General features: G+C 37.9%; 1 protein-coding gene across 1 annotated transcript; it reads left to right on the top strand.

The window, feature by feature from the left end:
• The first annotated feature begins 3,361 nt into the window (after window positions 1-3,361).
• ABCG5 (ABC-2 type transporter family protein) lies at window positions 3,362-5,453 on the top strand. The gene has a single exon (XM_078988194.1). It carries the CDS (start codon window positions 3,466-3,468, stop codon window positions 5,392-5,394), a length of 1,929 nt encoding a protein of 642 aa, XP_078844320.1. The 5' UTR covers window positions 3,362-3,465; the 3' UTR covers window positions 5,395-5,453.
• Window positions 5,454-13,946: the final 8,493 nt, after the last annotated feature.

Below are 13,946 nucleotides of genomic sequence, written 5' to 3'. Positions count from 1 at the left end.
TGTTGAAAAATGAAAATTTTGTTTTGAAAATCTCGTCGTTACAGTAAGGCTTATAGTGAAGTGTGGAATGGAAAGTCTAGACATTTATCTGTTAGACATAGCATGATTCGTGAGCTCATCATGACTGGTGTGATATCTATGGAATTTATAAGAACTCAGTTGAATTTAGCCAACCACTAACCAAAGGGTTAGCAAGAGATCTTATGCACAAGGTGGCTGTAGGGATGAGTTTAAAGTCTACTTAAAATCCTTTATAATGAGATACCGAATTCCCATCTAATGCAATATTAGATGTTGAATTCAATATGGAAGGCTTGATATTTGATGATTGGAACAAATTTTTATGATCATCCCAAGGTATGTGTTTAGTACTGCAAGTTAAGGAGGTTGAGAATTTATTTCTTAATAGTTCTTTAAAAAATTGCATTTGCATGTGCAAAAACAAAAGAACTACCTATATAAGCATGAAGTTTAGTTGCTTCAAGAACTTGGGAGTTGTCTTTGATATGCTTATTGAAGGATGGGATACAAGCTAGTAAAATATAGTGTCAAGTTAGAATGTTGAGAATGAAAAATGTTATGTATATTATCTTCATGTATTCACTTACAATAGAAATTGTTCAATCCTTTGTGACACTCTGATATTCGAATATTTGGAATGAATAATATACTAATGTGAAATTCAATCGTCACAATATTTCATTTATGCATCAGTTTGTTATTGTTATCATTTTATTTTAAGTTAATCAAAATTACATTTTAAATGGTGGAGGTTTGTTGGTGATTTTATATCACTAATATTATTGAAGTCTAATAGGGTTAATTTGTTGATCAATGTCACTTTGACAACTATCGAACAAATTAGTATGGTGCGAGAACATATTTGTTTCATTTTGTCATTGTTAAAAGTATACTGCTATATAGGGGAGAAGCCCCTAAACTAACGGGGTTCGGGGGCAGTGCTCCTAGGAGCGGGGTCCAAGGGGCAGAGCCCCTGACTGGGTCAACGCTGAAATTTTTTATATGAGTTATGTTACTATATAAAAAATGTGTCAAAATCTATATTTTTTGTAAAAAAAACATCCAGTTTTGTGATCCATTTATAGACCCAAGTTTGTGTTAGTTTTTGATAGCCAATATCACCGTTTTTGGACATGAAGTTATTTTCCTGTAACTACCATATGGTAGTTTTAGGACAAGAAGTTAGTTTTTGTTATAAGATCAATTTTGGATTCATTTGGGGGTACATATTTCATAACATATTCTTCATTCTCCATTCTCGAAAACAGTGAGTTTCATCCGATTAGAGATTTTGAGTGTACCCTCGAAATGCTTTAATCTGAAAGTGTTTTACAACTCTCACTGATCCAAGTTTATCTATATCCTGTTTTTCTAACAAAAATAATATTACAGTATGTATTCATTTAAATTAAAAAGCCAAAAATATGTCTCCTAAAATTAATTGCATGTTTTCTGAATCCTTAAATTTTGGAATTTAAAAATTACCACCATTACAATCAGGAATCTAATATATTTTTTTTATAGTTATTAATTATTTTTGTGTATATAAAAACTTTAGTTATACCTGGATTTCACGTATTATAATCTGGTTATATATATACATATAAATTATATTAACCTTATGAGTAATATACCATTTATTCTTTATGTTTTGCCACAAAATTTTCAACATTTTAACACTTTTGGTTCCTCATCAACCTTTTCAAAGCTTTTCCACAAAGGTTTCAGCACTTTTTCATTTTTTTGTCCCTTCTCAACTGTTTATCATATTAGTTGATAGATTGACACTTTTGGTCCCCCAACTTTGATAGTCTCTATTGCTAGCCACAAATGTTTCAAAAGTTTGTCACTTTTGGTCTTTGACTTTTACCAAATCTAACATCTTAAGTTTTTGTCACGTTAGTTTGTGTAGTTAGCTTTTGATCCCCCACCTTCGATATTCTATTATATGATCGTATCTCGTCAAAAAATTATACACACAAAATAGAAATAACAAACGAGAAAATAATAATAATAATAATAATAATAATAATAATAATAATAATAATAATAAAAAACACAAAAGTATATAAACATAAAAAAGATCGGATCACCGAGAAGCACATATATATTTCTAATTAAATATTAACTCAAAAACTAAAGAATGATCCGGAAATTGTAAATATTAAACCAAAACTAAAGAGTGATAATATATTACAAGAAAACAAATAGTGTTTGAATAATTTACAACCACATACTAAAAGAACATGTGACCCTAACTCACGGGTTCTCTCAGTCATCTATGCCTTCGAAACTCTTTCCATAATGGAGACAAACGTTCTTTATTGTTTATTCAAAAATTTTATTATTTATTTCATATAATCCAGTTTTCTAATAATTTGAATCTTCTTAATACCCTATTAAGTAATATTTCCACAGACTGTATTCATTAATTTATTCGTATCGTCCGTAAAGGACGAGTTTCATAATTCAGATTTCAGACATATAGAATTGAATAGATGATTAATCAACTTTTGTTTTGAAATCGTTTCTATTATGTGTAAATAATGTGTTGCTGTAATCTTTTTCTGAGTTGTAATCGATAATAGTTTCAAAAGGACCACGTTTAATCCAAATTTATCCAATCATTAAATACCTTTTGTTAGTTTCCCTGCAAATTGAAATAAACAACCATATGGCCACACATATCAATGCAAATCTAAAAGATCAATATATATGCTATGAGTTATAATTCTATAATTATGTATGGACTTGAAAACAAACTTTTTAATATGTTTTAATCGATATTCAACACCTTTGGTTTTTTAATTTCGATCAAGCTTTCTTGGCGTTTTATGCAACAATGACTTGTATCATACGTATTGATAATAGTTTACTATTTGATGGAATTAATGTGCAGAGAAGGTTGCAAACAAAAACACCAAGGGAGTAATTCATGTGAATGTTTTTGTTTTTGCATGGCTGGACCTGAAATACGCAGTGGTCTCGAAAAAAGAAGTTGCATGTGAACCATGCAATTAACCACCAAGACTTTAGTTGACATTTCTACTTGACTTAATTAAATACAAAATTCATTTCTATCCCCTCATCTGTCAAAAAAATAAAAGTAATAACGCCACCTTCCCTTTCCAAATTTTAATAGTACATCTTTTCACATATAATTTTACGAATATATGTAAAACATTTTAGAAAGACGGTGATTTTTTCGATATATATTGTATTTTTATCATCCATTATTTAATCATATATCAATGGTTTTTGTCTCAATATAGAATTTAATGAGGGTTGAGAAACTAATCGTGTATATATTATGCACATATATGTAAACAAGAGTACGGACAAAGTAGTCCTTGTGTGAAAAGCTCCAAAGAGACCTTACAAGTACGCATAGAGCCACAAGTTAATATCACTTGAAAAACACACCACAAAGACATTTCACTCCAGATGAATAGAAAGGGTTGCGACATTGAAGCAACAGGCATCAACTACACCATCTACACTCAAAAGCCACAACCCCCTTTCAAGATCTTTAACAAAGATCAACAAGTTACACAACATCAACAACCCTTTCCTGATCCTGACACCAATCCAAGAGCCCGTCGGGTTCTTCGCGAAGTAAGTTGCCATGCAAAACCATGGGAGGTCCTTGCCATCGTGGGCCCTAGTGGCGCCGGAAAATCATCTCTGCTTGAGATCCTTGCCGGAAAACTCACTCCACAAACGGCAAGCATCTATGTCAACCAAAAACCGATGGACAAGTCAAGATTCAAGAAGACTTCAGGGTACGTTACGCAAAAGGATACCTTGTTCCCTCTACTCACAGTCGAAGAAACACTAGTTTTTACAGCTAAGCTCCGACTGAATCTTCCTAGCCTCGAGCTGAGATCACGGGTCAAGTCGTTGATCAAGGAACTTGGGTTGACCCATGTGGCAAATGCACGTGTTGGGGATGATCGGGTTCGTGGGATTTCAGGCGGAGAGCGACGGCGGGTTTCTATAGGAGTTGCGGTGGTTCATGACCCGGAAGTGGTGATTCTCGATGAACCCACTTCGGGGTTGGATAGTAACTGCGCCTTTCAGATCATAGACATGATCAAAACCATGGCTGAGACCAGAGGCAAGACTGTGATCCTTAGCATCCATCAGCCGGGTTTCAGAATCATCAAGCTTTTCAATTCAATATTACTCTTGGCAAACGGCACCGTTTTGCACCAAGGAACAGTTGATGAACTCAACCTCTCTCTACGGCTCATTGGGCTTGAGCCACCTCTTCATGTTAACATCGTTGAGTTTGCAATAGATTCAATTGAATCGATACAACAACAAAAGAACCAGAAGTCATCAAATCTTGAACAAGATATAATTACTGCTTCAACAAACAGAATCACACAAGGTAAGTTCACTTTACAACAACTCTTTCAACAATCAAAAGTAATCGACCTAGACCACGATCACGAAGACAACAAAGATCAAGAACAAGAACAAGACCAAATGATTACAGATGGCTTCGCAAATTCAAGATTCTTCGAAGCAGTAATCTTGACGCATCGATTCTGGAAGAATATTTCTCGAACAAAAGAGCTTTTTGCGTATCGAACTCTCCAAATGCTCGTATCAGGTTTGATCCTAGGCTCGATCTTTTACAACCTAGACATGGACTTGATCGGGGCTCAAGAAAGGGTAGGTTTATTTGCATTCATTTTAACATTTTTGCTATCAACGACAGTAGAAGCTCTACCAGTTTTCTTGCAAGAAAGGGAAATACTAATGAAAGAAACTTCATGCGGAAGTTATCGAGTTTCCTCGTACGCAATAGCAAACGGACTTGTATACTTGCCATTTTTGCTAATCCTTGCGGTTTTATTTGCCACCCCATTATACTGGTTAGTCGGGTTGAACCCTAGTTTCTTTGCATTCTCGAGGTTCCTCCTCTTGATCTGGTTGATTCTCTACACTGCAAACTCGGTGGTGGTGTGTTTTAGCGCACTGGTTCCGAATTTTATCGTGGGAAACTCAGTGATATCAGGTGTGATTGGATCTTTCTTCCTGTTTTCGGGTTATTTTGTGTCGAAACAAGGTACGCCAAAGTACTGGATATTCATGCACTATATTTCATTGTTCAAGTATCCATTTGAAGGATTGTTGATGAATGAGTTCTCTGGTGATGCTGAAGGAAAGTGTTTGGAGTATCTGTTTGGAAAGTGTTTGGTGAGTGGTGAAGATGTGTTGAGGGAACAAGGAGGGTATGAGGATGATGGTAAGTGGAAGAATTTTGTGATTATGGTGTGTTTTATTTTGGTTTATAGGTTTATTTCATATGTGATTCTTAGGGTCAGATGCTCCCAAAGGGGACTTAAAGGTGCCCTTCTTTGAATTTTTTTGGACATTTGTAGTCTTGATTATTGAAAAAAGTGCATGAAATATTAAGCTAATATGTGGTGTACTTTATAATACGTTTTATATAATTGAAAAACATATTTAACAATGTATAAGCTAATATTGATATTATATAAAAGGCATATAGTTATCGGACTAGCAATTAATCATATATAACCAAGATGTTGAAAATTGTAATGAAATGAAACTTTATTTATTTATAAAGACTAACATTTTAAAATTAACTTTATAATACAATATGTTATATTTACCATTAATTAAAAACTTCTATTATTAAATGTTTATCTCTTAGTTTTATCGTTAATCGTCTCTCAATCTCAATGCTTACTGTATATTTTGAAATAAATATATGCTCAGAGAGAGGAATTTTAATCAATTTTTATTAAAATAATGTTTTTAAAGTTTAGCTAGTCAGTTAATTTTAATAATCAATTTTCATTTTTAGAAGCTATTATAAATATAAAAACAAAGTTACAAAGGCAATGTTGAAACTTATAAATAACGTCGATTCTGGCAATAATAGCAAATTTAAATCTACAATCAAGTAATATTATTTTTAAAATTTTAATTATTTAGTGTGTTTTATAATAAAATATCGTTTATAACACATTATGTTTCATTTTGACATGCGTCTCGTCTCATTATTGTACGAAGTGATCGATAATATCGAGGTGCGTGTCACGGGTGTCAAACAGTGGTGTAGCTTTTAAAAAAGAAATATCAAAAATCCAAAATAGTTATTGTCTTGGCTTAAGTGTTTTATATGATTTTATATTTCTTATAAGTTATTTGATTAAATGAATTTTCGACATGAACTGTATATTAGCATATTCATATCATTTTTTCTTACAACGGCTAATACATTAATGCCTAGTTTTGGAGTTGTACCAGAAAAAATAAAAGAAGAAAAAAGAAAGTAAAGAGAGAAAAAAAGGAAAAATGAAAAGAAAAAAAAATTATCTTTTGTGTTCTTGGGTTTGAGAAATAAAATGAAAATTAAACATTTTAAAAAATAGAAGGAAAATTAAATATTTTGTTATTAATCTTGAAATCCTTCCAAATCGGAAGGATAGTTAGGAGAGAAATTGATCTTTCCATTTATTTTCACTTCCTTCTCTAATGAAACTCGAGAATACTAATTTTTTTTCATTTCACATCTACTCATTTCTTTTGTTTCTCTCTTTAAGTTGAACTCGAAAATAGGGTATAAGAATCTAAAAGCTAAACATAAGCTAGAACAAAGGGGACATACATAGGAATCCCAAGTGCATTTGGGCAAGCAAGCCACATACCCGGGTCTACTTTAGGTTTTCTAATTCTTACCCTAAACCTAACTAAAAGTTTTAATCATTTGATTAAAAACAAGACTATAAGGTTGAAAGGTATATATACCCTCACGGCCGCATTCTGCAGTGAGGGCGAGTTGAACATTTCACAGCCTTTGGACACCACACTGTTGGGTGCGAATAACCTGAGGGGAGACAACACATTCTCTTTTTTCCTCTTTTAGCGGTAAGAATTTAAGTTTTTTATTTCCAATTTTTATAATCTTTCTATTATAATACATATATATATATATATATATATATATATATATATATATATATATATATATATATATATATATATATATATATATATATAAATAAAAGGGAGGTGTAACACTTGAATTTGGTAAGTTTCATATTTAATCTCTATTCTACAAAGTTTGTAAATTTGGTCCTTAAGCTAGTACGTAGGGCATAATAACCTATTATGGCCACGAAGCTTATCCACATATGTTGGGTGTACGTGAGGAATTACGAAATCCTAATTTTAGGGCTTGCACCCTATATAAACCTTATGATAGCCTCATGAGGTCATGTTTACCCACCATCCATATCTTTAAAACCCTAATTTCGTCTCTTAGCCTTTGTGTGGTGCTTGTGAGCTCTTATAAAGATCTTTGGTGTGTTTTGTGCATCTTGAAGTGGTAGAAGGAGAAGATTAAAGACTCATCCTTTGGAGAAGACCTTAGAGATCTAGATTTAGCTTCTCCATTTCGTGATTTTTGAGGTATAAAGTCCATAACTTGTTAGCTCATTGTATAGATCTTCTTTTAGGTTTGTTTATGGCTATTTTGGTCCCTTTTGGTTGGTTCTTATGAGCTAAGGCTGTTTACGAAGCTTAACCTTTTAGATCAAGACATTTTAGGGGTCCCTTAAGTATAAAATGAAAAGTTTATGGTGTATATGGACTCTTGCATGTGTTAAGACCCTTGATTAAGCTCTTTTGAGCCCTAGAACCCCATAAGCCATGCATGCATGTAAAATTGCCAACTTAACATGAAAAGTCATCTTTGTGACAAGATCAAAGAGTCTAAAGTAGGGGTTGAACGAATTAACTGCTTTATGAAGTGGTTTGGCCAACTGGGGAGTATGTTGGGCGTACAAGTTGGTAGGCTGCACATACTAGCCCCAGAGTGTGTATGCTAAGTGTACGAGCTGAGTACGCCCAACGTACTCAGTAGGTGGGCTTCAGTTTTGGGCTTCTCGATTATGGGCCATGTGTGGACCTTAGGAGTTTACGGTTTTGTTTAGCTATCAGATTTCTAGTTTTGGAATTGGGCCTTCGGTGGCTATTTCGAAGATTAGGCTATAATTGGGCCTTCGGTGGCTATTTTTGGAATTGGTCCTTTTTGAGTAGTTAGTTAGGGCTTTGGACGTTGGCCAAGTTAGGTAAAGGATAAAATGGTCTTTTACCCTAGTTTGGACTATTAGTATGAGTCGAGACCTAATTATTCATTTGATGTTATTTTATGATGATAGCATAGGAATTTTCGGAATAGCAGCTAGAGATTTATCTGTGAGATTCAGCTGTCTAAGGTGAGTCTTCCTCACTGTGTTTAGCGGGTCAAAGGCACCAATACCGACCCATGGTTTTATTAAGTTAGGGTGCTAGATGTCTATGTAACTCTTACATGTGTATGTATGCTTAGTGGTGGAGCCCAATGGGTAATCTTTATGCTATTACTTGTTATACTTGTATGTTGGGTGGGGCCCGTTGTAAGAGTTAGAGCGAGGCTCGTTATACTCAGTGGGCGGGGCTCGTTATGCGAGTTGGTGTGGGGCCTGTTATACTCATCAGGCGAGGCCTATTATATGTTTGATATGTGTGATATATGGTATTTGTGGGAAACTCACTAAGCTTCGTATGTACAATTTTGAGTTTATTTTTTAGGTACTTCTGGTGCAAAAGGGAAGAGCTCATCGTGATTGTAGTGCACATAAGATATAGTTCCACATTTTCATGATAATTTATGATGTATTGATACATTTAATCCTTTTTTAGATTTATTATGATGTTTTGGCATAATGTTTTATTAATCGAAAAAACAAAGTTTTGGTTCTTATTTTTGGGACATTACAAGTTGGTATCAGAGCCTTAATTTGAGGGATTCGGAAATACTCTTAGGTGTGTCTAAACTTAAATTTAGGATTTGGTAGAAATTTTAAAAAAAGAAATGTTTTTAAAGAAAATGGTTTTCTAATACAAGAAATGGGTGTGGTACATGCAATCGTCCGAGCTCAAGTAAGTTTTCCCAAAATAGTCATATATGTTATCTGATATGATTTGATTTATGAATCTGTGAATCTCATGCTAGTTAGGGCTAAGAATTTGTTCAGTATTTTCATGATAGAATGCTAGGAGATATGCCTTTGTATGCCTATTGTATAGCTTGTAGACTTACATGCTAGTACCGATCAGTCGGTGATAGGATGTCATTATTAGGTTATGCTTGGTTCTGATTACTTGGTGCTCGCATGCTGCTTTCTTTGTGCTTTTTAGAAGTTCTCACTAGTTTCAACTAACTAGTAAGAGAATATGTTAAGTTACATATTATTGAGACTAGATGATTGTAGAAGGTTAGGTTTTAACTCTATTACGCAGCTCTTGCTTGAATCCAACCGTCGTAGCGTGAGGGCTTTAATTCGAAGAATTATATGGTTTTTGTGTTATGTAATTGTATTCTTGAGCTAGTTATAGGAAGTTAGCAGGAGTTCCTTTTACAAATGATGGCGGAGAGTAGTGTGGAGTTTTCCCTAGGAAAACATCGGAAGAGATTTAGTGTTCGGAGCCTTATCTTAATAAGGGTAAATTGTATAGATATAAAGTGGCTTGGCGTATTCAAGGCAATCCTTAAGGAAAGTACAGATAGATATGGAAGGTAGTATGGGCCCTTACTATTGCAATCAGAGGGTTTGTACTTGAGTCTAGAGAGTCGCGATGAAAACAGGAAGCTTGTAGAGTTTGCGATCCCTGGATATATTTTGTTGTGCATTTTGATGCTTTATATGTGTAGCACCCGGTTCCTAGTATGTAGTTCATTGAGTATTTGTTTCGCATTTTGGACTGAGACTCAGCTAGTTGATGGCCCAACTTGTCAAGTAGTAGCGGTTTGGACCTGGGGTATAAGTGATGGACTCATCGAGTCCGCGGCAAGACTCGACGAGCAGATGCTGGTTGGGTAAAACCCTAATCTGAGGGTTGGCACCATATTTAAACAACCTTATACAGCCTCCATCACCCCCTATATGCTCCTAGAACACTCCATACAGAACCCTTATCGTGTTGTGAAGATATAAAGGCCTTTTTGGTGATTCTTGGTGGTTTGTGGTGGCAAGAAGGAAGGAGAAGCTTGAGGAACCAAGGGGTTGGCCAGAGGAGTCAAACTTGTGCATCATCTACATTTCTTGGAAGGTATAAAGTCGACACCTTGCTCCTTCTTGTATGAGATCCCTTTTTGGAGGAAATTAGGGCTTTATGGAGCCATTTTTGGTAACCAAATATGAATGCAAGCATGATTGAGGCTAAGACTCCAGATCCAAGGTCCTTAGGGGACTAAAAAACATAAAATAGCTGACTTTGGGGCCTTAAAAAGCCCCATGCATTTTAAGAGTTTCTTTTAGAGCCTTTTGTGCTTATTCTCCCATGGATGCACGTAAAGTTTGTAACTTTACGTTCTAGACCGATCTTAGGAGCCTAGATCTATCATATGGACAAGTGTTGTACATCAGAAATCAAGAAATAAGACTTGCACAACCTCGATGTAACGACCCAAAATTTAAGACCAAAAACTTCTTTTAATAATTCACTACTCAAGGTAAAATCATCATTCCCAAAACATAATATGAGTATAAGTTTTCAAAACACATGTTTATTATCAGAGTAAACATTCCCATGCTGTCTAATCTATGGTGTGTGCCATGCGATCACCCCGAGCTCTTCCCTCCGCTACCGGAAGTACCTAAAACCAAAACTGAAAACCGTAAGCACGAAGCTTAGTGAGTTCCCCACCCTACCACATACCATGCATAAACACATACTGCACATACTGGGCTACGCCCTCTATCTTGGGCCTTGCCCCCTACCTTGGGCCTCGCCCGCTTCAACGGCCCCGCCGCTCCAGGCCCCGCCTGGCTTCGAGCCCCGCTCGGATACAGATCTGTTTTACTTAGGCCTCGCCTGTCACAGGGCCTCGCCCGCCAACAAATAATAACACATAAACATTTCACAACACATAACTAACACATGCAAGTGGTTCTGTCCTAAGGCCTCGCCTATCCTGGGCCTCGCCCATGTCCTGCTACTGATGAGTCATAGGACCCCGTCCACACTCCTAATGGTAGTGAGGTACGGGCCTAGCCCAATCTCACTCCTGTTCTAGTTTGGGCCTCGCCCCTATTCTGCTACTACTAAGATATGGAACCCCATCCACACTCTTCTATTGGTGAGATACAGGACCTCGCCCACACTCACCTCCCTACCAGGTACATACATGTATCACACAGACAACACGTATAAACTATCATATACACAATTCTTTGGGCACCCGCCCGCTATTACTGGACCTCATCCTGAAAATCATACTAGCATACTGTGCCTAGGGCTAACCCCCGAGTCTTCTACTCATAACTACATGGGCCGGCATTGTGACCTTAGACCCATTCACACAAAGGGAAACTCACCTGCACTGGCTGAACTTGCTGATGATCTCACTAGCTGCTGCCCGACAACTCATGGAACTCCTGCTCCCCTTGCTCCTCGAACTACCAATATCAATGCAACACTGAGTCTAACTGACCCCCAAAAGACAACCAAGTCAACCCTGGTCCAAGGTCAAAGTCCTGATCAAAGTCAACCTCCTAGATCAACCCTACTCGCCGAGTCACCCTACTGACTCGCCGAGTTCAAAATGATCCGACTCCCTCCATTCGCGACTCGACTCGCCGAGTCTACCGATTTCTGAGTCCTGACCTGTCCAACTCACTGAGTCTCCACTCGACTCACTGATTCGAGTCTCAACTCGAAGGGTTTGGGGTTTCGCGACCTGACTCGCTGAGTCCAAGAACAGACTCGCCGAGGATAAGGCAATCTTTATACGACTCGACGAGTTGTTCATCCCACTCGTCGAGTTTCTCCACAACTTCATGCTACTCGTCAAGTCCACTCAAAGGACTCGCCGAGTCCCTTCAGTTCTATATACATGCAGAGGACTTTTGAGTCATGCATGGACTCCAAGCTGTAGATCTACCCTTCCCAAGCCTATTCCACACGTAAAGTTGCAAACTTTACGTGTAGAGAAGGAGATCTAGGCAAAATATGCCATAACTAGGGTTTAAGGCCAAGGGCTTCAAAATCAATTCAAGGGCTGATACTTTACGGGGTTTTAGATCAAAATAAGCATGGATCTGAGGTCACAACCTCAGATCTGAACCCCTAGCTCGAAGGGTCACTCTAATGCCATGAATGCCCAAATACACACATAGATCTGGGTGCAAAGAAGGGAAAATAGCAGCTTGTTACCTCCAAGATGAACACTACTGAAGTAGATCTCGGATTTACACCTCCTCCTTTGAAGCAACCCACTTGATCTTCAAGTTCCTTTCCCCCAATGTTCCTTCCTCCAAGCTTTATCTCTCAAATAATGTAAGCTCTTACGAAATCAAGGTGCACTTGTTCTTTAGGGTGATATAGGGGCTGAAGGAGGGACATAACACCCTTTAAATAGAGGACAACTCCCGGGATTAGGGTTTTTCCCATTCAGACCAGACTCGCCGAGTCACCTTGGCCGACTCGCCGACTCGGTTGCTTACTCCTCGACCCGGATCCCGCTCGGACTCGCCGAGTCTACCCTTAAAATTAGGGCTTTTCTTTCCTTTCTTGTCCTTCAAAACTTTGGGTGTTATAACTCTCCCCCACTTAAACTAAACTTCGTCCTTGAAGTTTACTATACTCTACTACCGGCGATCCGCCTCCAATGCCCCACCATCCATTCTAACACCAGCTGCCTAACTTTGCTGGCCTTCTGCTCAGTCATTCAGACTAACGACAATCTTTAGTGGTAATAATCTCGGGTGCAAACCGTCCCTGAACATCTTGGAAACACAACTTACTCAACCGAAAATCTTCGTGGTATTCTCCGAGTACTACAACATAGAGGTTTACCCCTTCTTTCCTTGCACGATTTCCTTGCCTTCCTGAGGCAACGCTCCATAACCATTTATCTCCTCTGCCACTGTGAAGACCCTGTCTTTACCCAATCTATTAGTCCCGCTACTCTGTATGGGTCATCATTGCCAGTATCCACTTGGCATTCTTTCTACTATCATTCGGTGTTGAGCACCCCACGATCAACTAACTGGATTCCACCATACTCTGCATCCCCGCACTGCTAATCTTGTTATTCCTTATCTGGCTTCCGAATGAACTGAGACCATCCTGGTCCCTACCAACCTATCAATATCTGGATTACCGACTCTCACCGATTGCTGACCCAGCACAACCACTAGTCGCTCCCAGCGACATTCGAAGAAACTTCCGCCACCTATACTGCTCAATCTATTCTACCATGTTGGCAATACAATTTCCTGGGATCCCCGATTCCCTTATCTAGACACTAAGATCCTTACCAGGTCCCACCTGTGCTACTAAATCTCACAGGCCTCGTCCACGGGTCTGACCCAACCATACTACCAAGCCACCCTGCTCTCAAGTCTCACCTATAATGCTATCCTCATACGGGCCTCGCCCACGGGTCTCACCCGACTATATCCTAGAGTGGCCTCTTCCAAGGTCTCATCTCTCAATGGCTATACAGGCAACTCCATACCATTCTCATCCATTCCCCATTACCGATCCCTATCTGAATGCTAGGAGATAAGGGCCTCGCCCCGAATCCGCCAACGAAGCTACTACAGAATGCTACGGCTGCCTCGTAGTCTGACAACACTTCCACCACTGACTGCTAGTGAATGCTATGGCCGCCCCGTAGTCTTACATCACTTTCCACCACTGACTGCTAACACGAAAACATCTCCTGCTATTTGACCTCAAGATCTCCCTTCCGACTCACACGAGTCCTATAGGCGACCCTTTAACCTGAATCCGAACCACATACTCACCATTACCCTTTACACGCACGAACTGATGGGAAGTTTTTCAAACTCCCAACCCTGAACTACTCAATCCGTCAAACGCTGAACTAC

Source organism: Lactuca saligna, chromosome 1 (genome assembly GCF_052625555.1).
Source record: "Lactuca saligna cultivar CGN05327 chromosome 1, ASM5262555v1, whole genome shotgun sequence".
Classification (NCBI taxonomy): domain Eukaryota; kingdom Viridiplantae; phylum Streptophyta; class Magnoliopsida; order Asterales; family Asteraceae; genus Lactuca; species Lactuca saligna.
The sequence above is the reverse complement of the archived record's forward strand: the minus strand, read 5'-3'. Positions and strand labels throughout refer to the sequence as shown.

Coding starts and splice junctions, on each gene's coding strand:
- ABCG5 (XM_078988194.1), top strand. CDS start 3,466: ATGAATAGAAAGGGTTGCGACATTGAAGCAACAGGCATCAACTACACC.